General features: G+C 43.4%; 1 protein-coding gene across 7 annotated transcripts in view; it reads right to left on the bottom strand.

The window, feature by feature from the left end:
• The window catches only part of CPED1 (cadherin like and PC-esterase domain containing 1), a 322,851-nt gene that overhangs the window by 284,039 nt on the left and 21,779 nt on the right, over nucleotides 1–17,033 (bottom strand). For 6 of the 7 annotated variants that reach the window (XM_006049635.4, XM_006049634.4, XM_045166432.1 and 3 more), the window contains one exon: nucleotides 459–636. The exons of the other annotated variant lie outside the window; for it this stretch is intronic. In XM_006049635.4, the coding sequence (XP_006049697.3) occupies nucleotides 459–636 (178 nt within the window). The remainder of the gene's footprint in view (nucleotides 1–458; nucleotides 637–17,033) is intronic. 7 annotated transcript variants of the gene reach the window in all.

The following is a 17,033-nucleotide window of genomic DNA, read 5'->3' as shown; positions in this document are numbered from 1 at the left end:
ACTAGTAACAGTGTGTGAGATAAATATCTACACTTCTTTCACATTTAGAGCCAATCTGTGATTCACATTTAAGTTGGCTTCTCAAAACAATTTCCAGCACATTCTACTTGCAGTCAGATGAAGTGGCAATTTTCTTAAAATATGGAGCAGTTCGGTGCTGGGCAGAACATGTATTCAGGCTCATAAACATAAACATTTTTATGCAGCATTTAAAGATGAACTATGTAACTCCAAAACGCTGCAAAAATATAAACAAAATAATTTCAGGAATAAAGAGATGCAACTAAAGGAGAATGGAGAGGAAGCTAAAAAAGAATCCAAGTTTTCTATGGTGCAAGAAAGTTGATCATGGGTAAAAATTTGTTCTTGCGAATTTTTTTAGAGGAGGACAGTAGCACATTCCAGGAAGTATTTACACTAGATGACAAGCAACTTTGGTAATTACTTCTGACTCTGACCTTTTTCTAGTAGCCCAGGGTCGGCACCGAGCCTTTCTTCAGAGATGACAACCGTATAGTGATGCTGAGTGAGAATGCTCCGGTGGAGCTGAAGCTCCCTTTGGCTGGAGGAAGAAGGCCTGTAGAGAACAGCCCTTCTGCCATGGCTGCTGAAGTGGGTCTCAACTGACTGTTTGATCTACAGGGGGAAAAAAAAAAAAGAAGGTATAAAAATTCAAGAGGAAAACAGGAGCACATTTCCCTTGAAGGAGATCATTAATGTAAATCGGGAGCCATTCAGAAAGTTGACTTTGAAGGTTTTCTCTGGCAATGCTCTGAAAGGCACACAAGGACAAAAGCAACCTCCTTTGTGAGAACTGAAGGTGAACTGTATTTTTCTCACTATTCCAGAAAGATGAAGATTTCAAGCCATTAAATACAGAGTTCCTGGCAGAATACTGTGATATACTGAGCTCAACTCTGCCTGAAAAATAGAAATTAATAGCAATGCTTTTCATCTGCATTGTGCTTTTCTGTAATAGTTCCAGCTGCCTTATCTTTTAATAGTTCTTTTAGGTAAACACAGTAGAGGAAACAGACCCAGGGAGGATGGATTTTGTGCCGGAAGGACATGGGGGACAGCTGAAAAGCAATCCCAGAGCTCTCTGCAGGCACAATGCTGTCACTTCTCTCCATCAGGATGCAGCAAAATTTCAGTGCCTCTCACTGAGACAGGATGGATCTTCATGTGAGAAGAGAAGGGTATCACTCAAGAACTATAGATTTTAGGCTCTTCCTTCAGCTGTTGACTGCTCCTCCAAATAAATATTCTTTCTCACAATGATGCTTGAAGTATCATTAACAAAAGGGAAGTTTTGAATTGGCAAGTAGAAAGAATTCTGACAATGAAATTCATTATATGGTTTAAGCCATTCCTAGTGACTCAGACAGTAAAGAATCTGCCTGCAATGCAGGAGACTCGGGTTGATCCTTGGGTATGGAAGATCCTCTGGAGAAGGGAATGGTTACCCACTCCAATGTTCTTGCCTGAAGAATTCCATGGACAGAGGGCCTGGCAGTCTACAGTCCATGGGATTATAAAGAATCAGACAAGACTGAACGACTGGAGTACACACACACATACACATATGGTCTAATGCAGATTCTGTGTGTTTTCCTGAAAATTTTTGTGATTAAACTTTGATAACGTAGACATTTTTTACTACTGAAGGGAATGATAAGATTGGGTGGAGGTTAGGGCAAAAAAAAATGGGAGAGGCCAAAGAAGAGGAGACAAAGTGTTGGAGAAGGCAGATGAGGGGAAAGAGGTAAAAAATGAAATTAGGAATCCACATTACTTTTAGTGGCAGGTCTGAATCAAATTGTCCATTTCATGGCCCTCAAACATAATTTGTACCATGTCTTTTCACTCCTTAAATTTCTTCATTATTTCCCATTACTGACCAAATCAATTCCACATCTTTATCACAGAATGCAGGCCACTTGAACTTAAACCCCATCTTCCTTCTCTGGTCATGTCACACTTTTAATCATTTCCATTCCTAATCCTAACCTGCTGCTTCATATAGACTCCACTGTGCCTTCTCACTACAAATCCTTCCTTTCTCTCCATTCTTCCATTTAGCAAACTCCAAATCAAGCAGTATGTCTTTGGAAATTTTTCATTAATAAACATCTTTCCATCAGCACTTACAAAATTGTGTGTATCTCTGATTTGAGTTCCCTAACATTCAGCCTGCATTGTCCCTGTGTCTTTGGTAAGCACCGTACATATTCAATAAATGACCATATCAAGTAAAATAATGGGCCATAATGCTCTATCAAGATCTGATCTTTGAAGACATACATGAAAAGGAAGAAGAAACAGATTTAGCTTGTTAATCCTTTGAAGGCAGGCACCATATTCTATTTTTCATTACATACAAATGATGGCTATATGAAAATCAATCTACAAAGCATGGTATAGTGCAGAAGGACACAAAATCTGCACCCAGGATGCCAGCTTTGAATCTCTTGGTTCCACCAGCACTAATCCTATGACCTTGGACAGTACCTTCTTCCTAAGGATGCTTCGAGGATTAAGGAGTTAGTATTTGTGAAGTGCTTAGAACTGTGCCTGGCATATGTGCTTAGTCCCTCAGTCGTGTCTGACTCTTTGTGACTTTATGAACCATAGCTCGCCATGCTCCTCTGTCTATGGGGTTCTTCAGGCAACAATACTGGAGTGGGTTGCCACACCTTCCTCCAGGGTATCTTCCCAACCTAGAAATCAAACCCAGATCTCCTGCATTGCAGGCAGATTCTTTACCAGCTGAGCTACAGAGATCTGCTTGGCATATAAGAAGTGCTATATGTGTGTTTTTAAAATAATCATATGTCAAAAAGAGCAAAGAGTCGGGAACACAGTTTCCGTGTCTGACCTTTGCCTGGCACATGCTAACACAGGCTCATAATATGTGTGTGATGAATACAAAGGGAAGAAATAGAACACCAGCTATCATACCTTCTGTGCGTGGTACTTTGGGAAAACACAATCAGATATTTCCCCTTGTTGCTGCTGATGCTGCTAAGTTGATTCAGTCGTGTCTGACTCTGTGTGACTCCATAGATGGCAGCCCACCAGGCTACCCCGTCTCTGGGATTCTCCAGGCAAGAATACTGGAGTGGGTTGCCATTTCCTTCTCCAATGCATGAAGTGAAAAGTGAGAGTGAAGTCGCTCAGTCGTGTCCAACTCTTCGTGACCCCATGGACTGCAGCCCACTAGGCTTCTCCAACTATGGGATTTTCCAGGCAAGAGTACTGGAGTGGGTTGCCATTGCCTTCTCCGTTCCCCTTGTTAAAGGATTGCATTTTATTGATAATGAATCTTTTTAAACTCAAGAATTTAACTGAAAATTGGAACATAATTACTCAGCAAATGTTGTGATTGTTTTAGTGATAAACTTTTTAGAAGGAGAATTTGAAACCAAATACAGGCTTGAGTCTTTGAGTCTCCCTCAGGAGTCAAAGGGAACCAGTACCAAGAGCTCACAGGAGGCCAAAATAAACAAAGGTGGGTCTAGGTGAAAGGGGAAGACAGATGCTTCCAAATATATCAGTGTCACTCAAGCAAAACGCAGTGTCCAGAATTCCCTTCTCACATTATTTTCTTTCGAAATCACAGGATGCTCCTCTCAGTTACAGCTGGCTCGGGTACAGGAGTGACTACCCATGAGAAGACTGTATTTTCAAACTTTACCTTCTTATTAATTTGAAAGATATAATCCCTCTTCCTCACCCCTCCCCTAAACCAAGATCAGTTTATGTAAGAACACCATAACCTTACCAGCATTATCTTACAGACAGCATATTCTAAATAGAGTATTAGTTACTGGCCATATTTTATCATAACCTTTATAACATATTGAAATTTTAACTCACGTCTCAGACTACAGAGAATAAATAGGAAATGAGCGTGTCCATCAAATTAGGTTGCATTATCCTGTAATACAAACTGCCCCTGTCCTTGTAATATTTATAACAGCCTGTATCAGCAGAATGGCCCAATACCAAGGGGCGAGAGCGGTTTCAGCCGGTCGGACAACAGGTGCACTGCACTGCGTCTGTGAAATACAATTATGTCAACCGCACCAGCAAGTGCGGGATGATCAAACGCCCAGAGCAGCACTTTTGGAAATGAGAGCTCCTGATGACTCCTACGATTTTGAGAATGTATTTTTAGCGGAAGAATACATTTAACCTGGCCATCACTACAACGACTGAACTTGAGACTTGCGGATCTGCTGGGGAGAATTTAGAAAAGAATGTGTGTTTCTGGCCATTTGACAAGCTGAACCCGGAGTCACTTCCCTGTCTCCCTTCTTCCTGAGAGATCTGCACAAAAGTCCGTCGGCAATTGCTTCACTAGACTACACGAAAGTTGTTTCATATTGAACACTTACCATTTTTACTGGAAGGACTTCAAAACCTGAAGTCTCTATGCTGCCTGAGGATAAAGTGTTGTAATAAACTAGGTGGAGGATTAGATGCAGGGACATGGAGTAGAACAGCAGTGCGTGTGTATATTAGACGCTCAGCAGCGTCCAACTCTTTGCAACCCCATGGACTGTAGCCCACCAGGCTCCTCTGTCCATGGGATTCTCCAGGCAAGAATACTGAAGCAGGTTGCCATTCCCTTCTCTAGGGGATCTTCCCAGCCCAGGGATTGAAGCTAGATCTTCCGAATTGCCGGCAGATTCTTTACCACAGAGCCATCTGGGAAGCCATAGGAACAGAGGAGGGCTGGGAATCAAATATCTGGACTTGGAATTCAGCCTCTGCCCCTGGCGTGCTTCCTCCACTGGGAGAGTGACAGTCATATCCTCACATCAGAGTTTTCTTACATGTATAGTTGAAGTAACAAATCTTACTTCATGAGATTGTATGGGGAATTAAATCACATTTCTATATGAAAGCATGCACCACAGCATCCCACCAATAAACCATGTGAAATATATACACGGAGGAAAAGGGGACGACAGAGGATGAGATGGCTGGATAGCATCACTGACTCGATGGACGTGAGTTTGAGTGAACTCAGGGAGTTGGTGATGGACAGGGAGGCCTGGCGTGCTGAAATTCATGGGGTCGCAAGAGTCGGACACGACTGAGCAACTGAACTGAACTGAACTGAACTGAAAACTGAATAAAAATCAATATCATAATGTAACTGGTTTTACATTAGTAATGAAGTTTTTCAATTAATATAGTCTGGTCCCTGTCATAACTTCTATATACCCTGGTAAATACTTCTCTCTGTAGGGCTTATCATCTTTTAAGGCAAAAATATGATTTCCTTATTATTTTATTGTCCATTTTCCCACACCATAAAAGAAGGTAAAAGAAAGCATATATTTTTGTCTGTTTTGTTCACTTTTGCTTCCCCAGCCGAAGAATGGTATACTTGGCACATAGCAGGCACATAATAAATTTTCTTTGAATGAATGAATGCAACATCTTTTTTTTTCAATATGTACAAGTCATTTTTATAAATACTAGCATGAAAGATTTGGATCAGTTTAGTTCAGTCGCTCAGTCGTGTCCAAATTCTTGCAACCCCATGAATCGCAGCACGCCAGGCTTCCCTGTCCATCACCAACTCCCGGAGTTCACTCAAACTCACATCCATTGAGTCAGTGATGCCATCCTCTGTTATCCCCTTCTCCTGCTGCCCCCAATCCCTCCCAGCATCAGAGTTTTTTCCAATGAGTCAACTCTTCGCATGAGGTGGCCAAAGTACTGGAGTTTCAGCTTTACCATCATTCCTTCCAAAGAAATCCCAGGGCTGATCTCCTTCAGAATGGACTGGTTGGATCTCCTTGCAGTCAAGGGACTCTCAAGAGTCTTCTCCAACACCACAGTTCAAAAGCATCAATTCTTCGGTGCTCAGCTTTCTTCACATTCCAACTCTCACATCCATACATGACCACAGGAAAAACCATAGCCTTGACTAGATGAAACTTTGTTGGCAAAGTAATGTCTCTGCTTTTCAATATGGTATCTAGGTTAGTCATAACTTTTCTTCCAAGGTGTAAGCGTCTTTTAATTTCATGGCTGCAGTCACCATCTGCAGTGATTTTGGAGCCCCAAAAAACAAAGTCTGACACTGTTTGCACTATTTCCCCATCTATTTCCCATGAAGTGATGGGACCAGATGCCATGATCTTAGTTTTCTGAATGTTGAGTTTTAAGCCAACTTTTTCACTCTCCTCTTTCACCTTCATCAAGAGGCTTTTTAGTTCCTCTTCACTTTCTGCCATAAGGGTGGTGTCATCTGCATATCTGAGGTTATTGATATTTCTCCCGGCAATCTTGATTCCAGCTTGTGTTTCTTCCAGCCCAGCATTTCTCATGATGTACTCTGCACATAAGTTAAATAAGCAGGGTGACAATATACAGCCTTGATGTACTCCTTTTCCTATTTGGAACCAGTCTGTTGTTCCATGTCCAGTTGTAACAGTTGCTTCCTGACCTGCATACAAATTTCTCAAGAGGCAGGTCAGGTGGTCTGGTATTCCCATCTCTTTCAGAATTTTCCACAGTTTATTGTGATCCAACACAGTCAAAGGCTTTGGCATAGTCAATAAAGCAGAAATAGATGCTTTTCTGGAACTCTCACTTTTTCCATGATCCAGCGGATGTTGGCAATTTGATCTCTGGTTCCTCTGCCTTGTCTAAAACCAGCTTGAACAACTGGAAGTTCACTTTCACGTATTCCTGAAGCCTGGCTTGGAGAATTTTGAGCATTACTTTACTAGCATGCGAGATGAGTGCAATTGTGTGGTAGTTTGAGCATTCTTTGGCATTGCCTTTCTTTGGGATTGGAATGATAACTGACCTTTTCCAGTCCTGTGGCCACTGCTGAGTTTTCCAAATTTGCTGGCATATTGAGTGCAGCACTTTCACAGTATCATCTTTCAGGATTTGAAATAGCTCAACTGGAATTCCATCACCTTGGAGAAGGCAATGGCACCCCTCTCCAGTACTCTTGCCTGGAAAATCCCATGGATGGAGGAGCCTGGTAGGCTGCAGTCCATGGGGTTGCGAAGAGTCGGACACGACTGAGCAACGTCATTTTGACTTTTCACTTTCATGCATTGGAGAAGGAAATGGCAACCCACTCCAGTGTTCTTGCCTGGAGAATCCCAGGGACGGGGGAGCCTGGTGGGCTGCCGTCTATGGGGTCGCATAGAGTTGGACATGGCTGAATCGACTTAGCAGCAGCAGCAGCAGCCACTAGCTTTGATCGTAGTGATGCTTTCTAAGGCCCACTTGACTTCACATTCCAGGATGTCTGGCTCTAGGTCAGTGATCACACCATTATGATTATCTGGGTCGTGAAGATCTTTTTTGTACAGTTCTTCTGTGTATTCTTGCCACCTCTTCTTAATATCTTCTAGAAAGTGGTAAAAATTTGTATTTATAAATTTGTTTCAGTAGAATTTTGAATAGTGGCAAGAATGACAGAGTCAAATTCCTGAGCAAAGTAATGAATTTACAGTAAAAGAATTCAATAAAGAACTATAGTATAAAGGCACTATATTTCTCAGTCAGCTCAGTAGCTCAGTTGTGTTCAACTCTTTGCGACTCCTTGAAATGCAGCACACCAGGCCTCCCTGTCCATCACTGTATTTCTCAGTTACTATTAAAAAGTCTTCTTCAAGACTTACTACAAAAGCAAGAAATACAGCTTGTGAAAAATATAGTAGAGATGAGAAATAAAACTTGTTTTTTTCCATATGATGGAAAGATTTTTTCCGGATTTATTAAAGTAGCCCTGTATTTATGACATCTTTTGATGTGTGAACACAAATCATAGAGTAGACCTCAGATGTGTGTCATATATAACTAAAAGTTAAATTGCCGTGCTGTCTAGATTTCTGGCATTTTAGAAAGATTGTAGAGTCTATCATAGTGAATTACGTTTTAATTTTTCCACTACAAGAATACAGAATTTTTTTTTTCCATTGGCGAAATGTACACTTATTTTAGAGAATTCAGGAAATAAAATGGATGGCATGTCCTAGGATGCATATCCTATACATTTTCTACTTAAACATTATTTATAATTGTAGGACAGTTTAGGTTTCCTGGATATACAAGCAGAGCCTCCGAGAATATTCCCTATTTACATGACCTCTAGTGACCCTTGGCCTCCATCTCACAGCTGACTCAGCTACACCTTGAGCTGATCACTGAATGATCACACCTTTCTCAGAACTACTTCATGACCCTGAGTACCCTCTGAATGCACCCCCAAACTGTATGTTGGGGCTATCCCAGCACCCAACATCCAATGTAAGGCAAATTTACCCATCTGTAGCTCTATATAAATTCTAAACAAATAGAGAGAAACAAAAGCAATAAATTTCAATATAAAAAAAAGAATCCACAATATTGCTTTGATGAAATGGCACCCACTTAAATAGCAATTGCCAAAACTCATTTTTACCTGTTCCTTATTCTCATTTTCCCTTTGACACTCTCACAGTTTATAGTTATAGACATGTGTTTACTATCTGCCTCTCCTACAAGCCTGTATGTTTCAGAAGGGTCTAGACTTGTCTGCTTTGGTCATTATTGTACAAACAGCTTACTGCTAAATAAGAGGGAATGGAAGGATGAATGAGCAAATGAATAAATGCTAAAGGCAAAGTATGAGTTCATTAACTTGTAAATATACACATGCCCTTTTGTTATTTTACTTACTGTCAGGTGAAACAATAGTAGGAAGTCTCAAAGGAGGCTTCAACAACTGCATCTCAAGTCATAAGGTATCCGTGACCTCTTCATCCCTAATGACTCTCTCCTCTGATTCACTGCAACCACCCACTCCAATGGCCAGATCTTTATCCTTGTGGTCCCCCAAAGAACCCCATCTCTGAAATTATAAAATAATTTACTCCATTCTCTGATTGCATTCATCTAATTCCAGCTCTTTTTATTTATCCCTAATACATCAATTCCTCAACCACTAGTCTTTCCCCCTAATGCCAACTTTCTAATGGCCTCTTTTTCACCTTCCTTCTCCACAATTTAAGATTCCAGGACCCAATACTCTCTACCTGGCCCATTAAATCCCATTGTTCACAGTCATATGGCAAAACCTCAAGCATGGACGACCCGGGGACACAGCAGTAAACAAGGTAGGCAAGCCCCTGCCCCAACAGAGCTGACAGCCCATCAAGGCAAGCAGACGTAAGCATCTGGTTATAATCAATTATGACATGCTGGGTAAATCAGGAGGGAGAGGATGCTGTGGAAACTCTGAGCTGAGAGAGTCAAGGAAGATCTCCACAGCCCGCCTGACCTGCCCCTGGGCTGGGGTGGTTGAGAGCTGCTGAAGAAAAGGGGCCAGATGGACAGATCCTGGTTGGCAAAGCCAATGCAGTCTTCCCACTCCCTAGACCATCCAGCTATGCTTCCTGGGTCAATTCTCTCTCACATGCTCCAGAGTGACAGACTTGCCCACTATCCAGCTACCTCCTTATTTCTGCAGATAACTGCCTCCCGCTGACAGATGAAATCCGCCATCTTAGAAAGAAACGCACTGAGTTAACACAGCAACTCTTTTGGCAAACCTATAGCCTATCCACATTACTAACATTTCCTCTTTCCTTCTGATTTCCACAGGAAAGAAAAACTGCCCTCTTCTTATCAATAGTCAGTCATTCTGCATATTCTCCAGACTCCAGCTCTGCCAAAGCAACAGACTGCCTCCCAAGCTCCACCTTCAAACCCCTGAGAACTTGATCCTTCTTTTAGTTCCTTCTCCTGGATCATTCCTATCCACTCCCCCCGTCCCCCACCCCTTCTCTCCCACTGGCTCTTTCTCAGTGTTTATGCATTTTCTTATTTAATATTTCTGAAAGCTTTCTATGTGTCAGACATGGTTCTAGGCTATGCGAAATACAACCGTGAAGAACCTGGATAAAGTTCTAGCCCTCACGGAGCTTACTTTTTAGTGGGAGGAGAGACAGACAGTTAGTGAAATGATGCAAGGTAAGTTCCCGCAGAGATAAAATACCCGGTCAGGGTAAAGTGTCAACAATGACCCAGATGGTCATGCTGCTGTTGCTTGTATGTGTTAGGAATGTTGTGTATGAAAGACAATGAGAAGAAAGATAACTCTTAGAGAAACAAGAAGGGAACAGGCATTAAAACAGAAGTCTTTGAAAGTCAGCAGCAGAGGTACTTTTTGTTGTGAGTGGTAAATATGGTCAGGCAGGCAGGCAAAAAGAAATAATGGGCAATGAGGATAGAAGTGGAGGTAACACAACATGACTTATTATCTCATTAAGTAACTAGTTGTTGTTCAGTTGCTCAGTCGTGTCCAACTCTTTGCGACCCCATGGACTGCAGCACCCCAGGCTTTCCTGTCCTTCACCATCCCTATAGGAAGTAGTGAGTAGGGAACCAAGACATAGTGAGCAGTAGAGAATTTAAAAGTTGGTCTCTTTATGCTGGTCTTTCTCCCTAGGTACAAATTTTATGAACTTTGATGCCTTTTATGAAAAGCCATGGCAGGGAAGAGGAAGATGAGGAAAACTAGACTTACTAAGGTAGAGGGAGGATGGATCCCCTGATAGAATTTCAGAAAAAGAGACATCTACTACCTAGATCACAGGATTTCCTAAGAACTCTATGTCATAGGTCCTGTGATGCCGAAAATAAGTCTTTTGGTTTGTTTGTTTTTGTTTTTTAATGGAAGCACTCAGTGACCTGGGAGACCATGCCATAAAAGGGAGAGCTGAGACCTGTCCTAAGGAGGCATGTAATGGCGCTGGGGGGACCCTGGGAGGCAGAGCACTGTGAGGGAAGGGCAGTGAGAACACTGCACTGAGGTGCTGGGTTGGGTGAAGAAGTGAGGCAGGAAGGAGGCAGAGTACAACCCTTAAAAGAATGACATAACCATTGAGGACATAAACTGGTTAGAACAAACTAGGTCCAAGATGGCAGACAAGTTGATCTCCACTAGACCTTGAACCTCAGTATATGTTCACTGTAACACATCAGCAAGCTAAGTGACACACCCACAGGCACCATGACAGTTCTGAAGCTGACCAGAACGGCCAAAAAGTGGAAGGTGACCCAATTTCTGGAAATCCCTGCCCTTCTCCCAAATGCTTGAAATAATTCACCCACTCATTAGCTTATGAAATTATCCACCCGTATAAAAACTGACAACTCCATACCCCGTGGCCTCTCTTGCTTTCCGAGATGGCCCACAGTCTGTCTACAGAGTGTGTATCTCCCCGAAAAAACCTTCTTTCACTTTACTATGGCTTGCTCTTGAATTCTTTTCTGCGTGAAGCCAATAACACACTCAGCAGCTACCCCTGAGCCCTGGGATGTGACCTTCCTCTTGTGCCCACTTTCTTCCCTGCACCAGGAGAGGCAGCAACAGGACAATCACACCTCAGAGTGTAAAGGAAGGAGAGGTAGGGTACAGAGTGTGAACGCTTTCCAGAAGTGCGAAGAAAGTTCCCAAAGAAAGGATGCGCAGTGAAGATCTTAAGTAAACAGAGGAGGAGGGTGCAAGCCTGACACACGAGAAGAAAGAGAGGTGGGCATAAAAGAGAACAGAAGAGAACAAGAGCAGAGAGCCTGATCCGGCCATCCTAAGCTAGAAATTATTTAATGAGAAACCAGATCAAATTGCCTTAGTCCACCGGGAACAGCTTAAGATATATAGTATGGTTTTTGTCCACCAGAACAGACTTCCAACCCATCGATAAACTACGAAGCATGTAAGCTGATGATTGTTGTTTAGTTGCTAAGTCGTGTCCAACTCTTTTATGACCCCACATGAAGGAGGAAACAGACAGAACAGGCTTCATCTTGAAAGCAGGACTCCATCTTGGGTGAGACTATAGACTTTGAGCTATATGCCCAGTATCTATGGAAATGACATACCAACTGGAAAACCAGGCCCCCTTGGATGGAAGAGCCCCGGGGCTCGTACTTAGACTCTCTGTTGCCTGAAAGAATACCCTAATTATCTGTGTAACTGAACAGAATCATAAATTCTATTATGCTTATTGGGGTGTGACCACAGGCCTATTGATAATTGTCCACTGTTAACTACCTAGGCTTAAGGCATATGAATCACGGGTTAACTTTGATTGTAACTTTGATTTTCTTCTCCTTTGTTCAGACTAGTTTCAGGGAATTTGGCGAGGTGGGTTTCAGCACGTACACTTAGGGTATATAAGGTTTTCAGAAAACCTGGTCAGGGTCCTTGGCTAAGAGGAGACTCTGCCTTGAGCCCGCCGGTGTAATAAACTGTACTCCACTATCTGCATTGTCCTTCTGAGTGAATTTGTTTCCCAAAATGCATGGCTACAACATTTGGTGCATGGGCCAGGAAACTCCTCACTTTGAGGAGACAAGTCCCATTTCGGACTACTCCGAGGCCTTGCTGCTCGAATCTTCTAGAGGGGGGAAGGCGCCTCGCCCTTCTGAAAGGATTCTGCTTCCCAATGCCCGGACCTTTCATGTTAGCAGGTAGTGGACGGCAGCAGTGGAACTGAGCGCTCAGGTGAGGAGGAACCCACCTAGTAGGGTGGAAGAGGGGGCCTGATCACCCCCCTGGGAGGGACTAGAAGGGGCACAGACCCACAGGAGCCTGCAAGAGCCAGGTGGCAACGACTGCTTGGTACACAGGTTGACGAGCATGTTAGGGCTTAGGAAAGAAATTTGTGAAGGTCATTTAGGAGGTGGTGTCCACGCCGTCTTGGGGAAAATTATTACCAAGCAACTGCCAGGGGATTTTTAGGAGAAGAAACTTGGTTTTTGTGTGCTCATATTCTGCCCTCCCCAAGGAAGTGTCCCATCTGCTATGAAATTCTTGACCCCCTCAGAATTGTCAGGCTAGAAGGAGGAGATACATAAGTGAGTACGAATTGGCTTTTCTGGAGACGGCCTGGGACGTGGGATATTTAACCCATCTGTATTTTCATCCACACCTGATCAAGCCCACCGAGGCAGAATGGACTTTAAAAGTTAAGGGAGAAACAGTCTTGGATCACGTGGTGTTTTGGTTTGGCTGTGCTGACCGGCAGGTGAAGACATACTGACCCCCGCCTTCTCCCTCTGGGATCTGGCAGGTAAGGCTCTTCTCACCCCAGTTAGGAAGGAGGCAGAATGGAAATTTAAGTGTCATTGAGTGGAAATATCAGAAGTACGTAGGGTACTGAGAACTTCGTAGACAGAACGAAAAGTAGAAGAAGGTCCAAGAAGGTAAGTAAGATGGAGGGAAGTGAATCTAAGGTAACTGTATTGGAGGGCATGATTAACAATTTAAAGAAGGGATTTTGAGGAGACTATGGGGTGAAGATGAAGCCTAACCGTCTTCACATACTCTGTGAGGTCGAATGGCCCCCTATGGAAGTAGGATGGCCACCAGAGAACACCATGAACTTAAAAATAGTGGAAGCAGTCTATACAGTAGTCACAGGACAGCCAGGACACCTGGATCAATATCCATATATTGACTCATGGCTAGGGTTAGCTCAAGACCCTCCTACTTGGACAAAGTTCTGTATCCAGAAGAGAGAGGGAAAAATACTAAGGGCACAAAAATTGACTGATGATAAAAAGGGAAATTCTACAGGATTTGGACGGGGATGACCCGACCCCTCCCCCATACTGGATAATGACGCACCTGCCTCCCAGTGCTCCACCAGGACGGGAGGCCACCTTACTGCCCGATCCAGGGCCAGGTGAAGTTCCTGCAGCAGCCACTGCTCTTCCATCAGCTCTCCTGGAGTTCGTAGAGCCGCCGTTTTGGCAGGCTCCAATCCCAGCAGTGGAGACCTCTGGTCAATGCCCCCAGAATTCCACCTCAGCTGGACCTCCTAGATTGGATGCACCTCTCCTGGTGAGTACTGATGGGAAGGGGTAAGAAAACACAGCAGTTGGACAGAGGCTGTGCTCCACCAAGGGACAGGGGGAAAGAACCCCACTACAGATGCCCCTCAGAGAGCTACAATAGCCTCCAGCTCAGGACGCATGGGGCACTACCATCAGCCCCCTGTAGCCTGTTATTACCAGCCATTTTCCTCTACAGATATATTAAACTGACAGAGACATGCTCCACCGTACTCGGGGGAGCCACAAGCCATGATTAGGCTAATAGAGGCTATTTTTCAAACCCACTGCCCTACATAGGATGACATAATCCAACTACTAGTCTCCCTTTTCAGCACTGAGGAAAGACACAGGATCCTGAGGCCAGAAAATGGTTAAGAGAAATGGCACCTGAGGGTACTACAAACCCACAGCGGTGGGCAGAACTAGCCATCCCTGATGAGAGGCCCAACTGGGACTGTAACGCAGAGGAAGGGAGGGGCCACCTGGAGAGATATCGGGTGACTATTTTACAAGGCCTCAAGAGGGGGGCCCGAAAAGCTATGAGTATCACAAAACCCTCCTAAGTGATTCAAAGGGAAATCAAATCACCCTCTGAGTTCTGCGAAAGACTGTGTGAGGCCTGTAGACTTTCTACGCCAATAGACCCAGTCAGAGGCTGCTGGGTCTCAGATGGTGATAAATGCAGCCTTTGTGTCTCTAGCCTACCCTGAAAATGTCAGATGGGGGGACACCAAGTGTCTCGTGAATTTTTATACATCCCTGAATGCCCAGTACCTTTCTTAGGAAGAGACTTGCTGTCTAAATTGGGGGAATAAGTGACCTTTCCCCTCACGAAAGACCCACTGTTTGAGTGGGCTCAACCACCTATTTACTCTTCCTCTCAGTAACCCCTCAAGATGAATGGAGGTTGTACAATATCCCAGAAAGGAAACCGGGTGGGCTAAACAGTCGAGTTCAGTTCAGTTCAGTCGCTCAGTTGTGTTCGACTCTTTGCAATCCCATGAATCACAGCACGCCAGACCTCCCTGTCCATCACCAACTCCAGGAGTTTACTCAGACTCATGTCCATCAAGTCGGTGATGCCATCCAGCCATCTCATCCTCTGCCGTCCCCTTCTCTTCCTGCCCCCAATCCCTCCCAGCATCAGGGTCTTTTCCAATGAGTCAACTCTATGCATGAGGTGGCCAAAATATTGGAGTTTCAGCTTTAGCATCATTCCTTCCAAAGAAATCCCAGGGCTGATCTCCTTCAGAATGGACTGGTTGGATCTCCTTGCAGTCCAAGGGACTCTCAAGAGTCTTCTCCAACACCACAGTTCAAAAGCATCAATTCTTTGCCACTCAGCTTTCTTTATAGTCCAACTCTCACATCCATACATGACCACTGGAAAAACCATAGCCTTGATTAGACGGACCCTTTGTTGGCAAAGTAGTATCTCTGCTTTTCAACATGCTATCTAGGTTGGTCATAACTTTCCTTCCAAGCAGTAAGCGTCTTTTAATTTCATGGCTGCAGTCACCATCTGCAGTGATTTTGGAGCCCTAAAAAATAAAGTCTGACACTGTTTCCACTGTTTCCCCATCTGTTTGCCATGAAGTGATGGGACCAGATGCCATGATCTTAGTTTTCTGAGTGTTGGGTTTTAAGCCAACTTTTCCACTCTCCTCTTTCACTTTCATCAAGAGGCTTTTTAGTTCCTCTTCACTTTCTGCCATAAGGGTGGTGTTATCTGCATATCTGAGGTTATTGATATTTCTGCTGGCAATCTTGATTCCAGCTTGTGCTTCTTCCAGCCCAGTGTTTCTCATGATGTACTCTGCATATAAGGTAAATAAGCAGGGTGACAGTATACAGCCTTGACGTACTCCTTTTCCTATTTGGAAACAGTCTGTTGTTCCATGTCCAGCTCTAACTGTTGCTTCCTAACCTGCATATAGGTTTCTCAAGAGGCAGGTCAGGTGGTCTGGTATTCCCATCTCTTTCAGAATTTTCTTTTTTCTCTTTCCTTTTGAAAGAGAAAATTTATTTTCTCTTTCAAAATAAATTTTCAGTTTATTGTGATTCACACAGTCAAAGGCTTTGGCATAGTCCATAAAGCAGAAATAGATGTTTTTCTGGAACTCTTGCTTTTTCCACAATCCAGTGGATGTTGGCAATTTGGTCTTTGGTTCCTCTGCCTTTTCTAAAACCAGCTTGAACATCTGGAAGTTCACAGTTCATGTATTGTTGAAACCTGGCTTGGAGAATTTTGAGTATTACTTTACTAGCGTGTGAGATGAGTGCAATTGTGCAGTAGTTTGAGCATTCTTTGGCATTGCCTTTCTTTGGGATTGGAATGGAAACTGACCTTTCCCAGTCCTGTGGCCACTGCTGAGTTTTCCAAATTTGCTGGCATATTGAGTGCAGCACTTTCACAGCATCGTCTTTCAGGATTTGGAATAGCTCAACTGGAATTCCATCACCTCCACTAGCTTTGTTCGTAGTGATGTTTTCTAAGGCCCACTTGACTTCACATTCCAGGATGTCTGGCTCTAGGTGAATGATCACACCTTCATGATTACCTGGGTCATGAAGCTGTTTTTTGTACAGTTCTGTGTATTCTTGCCACCTCTTCTTAATATCTTCTGCTTCTGTTAGGTCCATACCATTTCTGTCCTTTATCAAGCCCATCTTTGCATGAAATGTTCCCTTGGTATCTAATTATCTTGAAGAGATCATTCTTTCCCATTCTGTTGTTTTCCTCTATTTCTTTGCATTGATCGCTGAGGGAGGTTTTCTTATCTCTCCTTGCTATTCTTTGGAACTCAACATTCAGATGCTTATATCTTTCCTTTTCTCCTTTGCTTTTCATTTCTCTTCTTTTCACAGCTATTTGTAAGGCCTCCCCAGACAGCCATTTTGCTTTTTTGCATTTCTTTTCTATGGGGATGGTCTTGATCCCTGTCTCCTGTACAATGTCACAAACCTCCGACCATAGTTTATCATGCACTCTATCAGATCTAGTCCCTTAAATCTATTTCTCACTTCCACTGTATAATCATAAGGGATTTGACTTAGGTCATTTGAATGGTCTAGTGGTTTTCCCTACTTTCTTCAATTTAAGTCTGAATTTGGCAATAAGGAGCTCATGATCTGAGCCGCAGTCAGCTCCTGGTCTTGTT

Source organism: Bubalus bubalis, chromosome 8 (assembly GCF_019923935.1).
Source record: "Bubalus bubalis isolate 160015118507 breed Murrah chromosome 8, NDDB_SH_1, whole genome shotgun sequence".
Lineage (NCBI taxonomy): Eukaryota > Metazoa > Chordata > Mammalia > Artiodactyla > Bovidae > Bubalus > Bubalus bubalis.
The sequence above is the reverse complement of the archived record's forward strand: the minus strand, read 5'-3'. Positions and strand labels throughout refer to the sequence as shown.